The 1,569-nt window shown below is 53.0% G+C and overlaps 1 protein-coding gene across 1 annotated transcript; it reads right to left on the bottom strand.

The window, feature by feature from the left end:
- Window positions 1–50: 50 nt before the first annotated feature.
- LOC121335959 (far upstream element-binding protein 2-like) lies at window positions 51–672 on the bottom strand (the record flags this gene model as incomplete). The annotated part of the gene is made up of 2 exons (XM_041404562.1): window positions 51–485; window positions 574–672. Coding segments are annotated over 2 exons (534 nt in total), but the record flags the coding sequence as incomplete, so codon positions are not given.
- Window positions 673–1,569: the final 897 nt, after the last annotated feature.

Raw genomic sequence — 1,569 nt, 5'->3', positions numbered from 1 at the left:
TGACTCCAGGGTAATTTTGGGGTGACTTTTGGGCTGATTTTGGAATGATTTCAGGGTAATTTTGGGGCGATTCCAGGGGTGACTCCAGGGTAGTTTCGGGGGGACTCCAGGGTAGTTTCGGGGGGACTCCAGGGTAGTTTCGGGGGGACTCCAGGGTAGTTTCGGGGGGACTCCAGGGTAGTTTCGGGGGGACTCCAGGGTAGTTTCGGGGGGACTCCAGGGTAGTTTCGGGGGGACTCCAGGGTAGTTTCGGGGGGACTCCAGGGTAGTTTCGGGGGGACTCCAGGGTAGTTTCGGGGGGACTCCAGGGTAGTTTCGGGGGGACTCCAGGGTAGTTTCGGGGGGACTCCAGGGTAGTTTCGGGGTGACTCCGGGCTCCCACTCACGTCGATCCCCCCGCCCAGGCGGGCGCCGTAATCCGAGCGGTCTCCGAATCCTCCCTGGTCCCGCTCCCTCAGGATGTCCAGCACCATCTCACAGGCTTGCTGCCAATTTGGGGAGGTTTTTTGGGGTGAATTCTTCACATTTTGGGGTATTTTGGGGTCACTTCAGGGATTTTTGGGGGTTTCTCACTTGCACTTTGTAAGGCTCGCCGATGATCCGCAGGGGTTTGTCCACGTTGGTGTTTTGGGAACCGTCTTGGATCAGGATCATTTTCACTCCTGCTCGTTCCTGAGGGGGGAAAAAAGAGAATTTAAGGTGAGATGTCACCCAAAAAACAGAAAAAGACCCCAAAAAAACAACCCAGGGAGCTCAAAAAATGGCAAGGAACCACAAAAACAACACAGGGACCTTAAAAATATTCCTAAATTCCCCCAAATTCTCCTCAAACCTCCCCAAATTTCTTCTAAATCTCCCCAAATACCCTCTAAGCCTCCTTAAACTTCCCCAAATCCCCTCCAAACCTCCACAAATCCCCCCTAAAACTCCTCGAATCCCACCTAAACCTCCTCAAATCCCCCCTAAATTGCCCCAAATCCCACCTAAACCTGCCCAAATCCCCCCTAATCCTCCTGAAATCTCCCTTAAAACTCCCCAAATCCCTCCTAAATCTCTCTAAACCTCCCCAAATCCCCTCTAAACCTCCCCCAATCCTCCCCAAATTCCCCCTAAACCTCCCTAAACTTTCCCAAATCCCCCCAAAATCTCCCTAAACCCCCCCAAACCTCCTCGAAACCTCCCTAAACCTCCTCAAATCCCCCCTAAACTGCCCCAAATCCCCTCTAAACTTCCTCAAATCCCCTCTAAACCTCCTCAAACCCCCCTAAACCTCCCAAATCCCCCCTAAATTGCCCCAAATCCCACCTAAACCTCCCCAAATCCCCCCTAATCCTCCTGAAATCTCCCTTAAACCTCCCCAAATCCCCTCTAAACCTCCCCCAATCCTCCCCAAATTCCCCCTAAACCTCCCTAAACTTTCCCAAATCCCCCCAAAATCTCCCTAAACCCCCCCCAAACCTCCCCAAACCTTCCCAAACACCCCCCAAAACACCCCCAAACCCCCCCAAAATCTCCCTAAACCCCCCCAAACCTCCTCGAAACCTCCCTAAACCTCCTCAAATCCCCCCT

This window comes from Onychostruthus taczanowskii, unplaced genomic scaffold (assembly GCF_017590055.1).
Source record: "Onychostruthus taczanowskii isolate IOZ18803 unplaced genomic scaffold, ASM1759005v1 scaffold2138, whole genome shotgun sequence".
Lineage (NCBI taxonomy): Eukaryota > Metazoa > Chordata > Aves > Passeriformes > Passeridae > Onychostruthus > Onychostruthus taczanowskii.
This window is presented reverse-complemented; position numbering and strand designations above follow the sequence as displayed.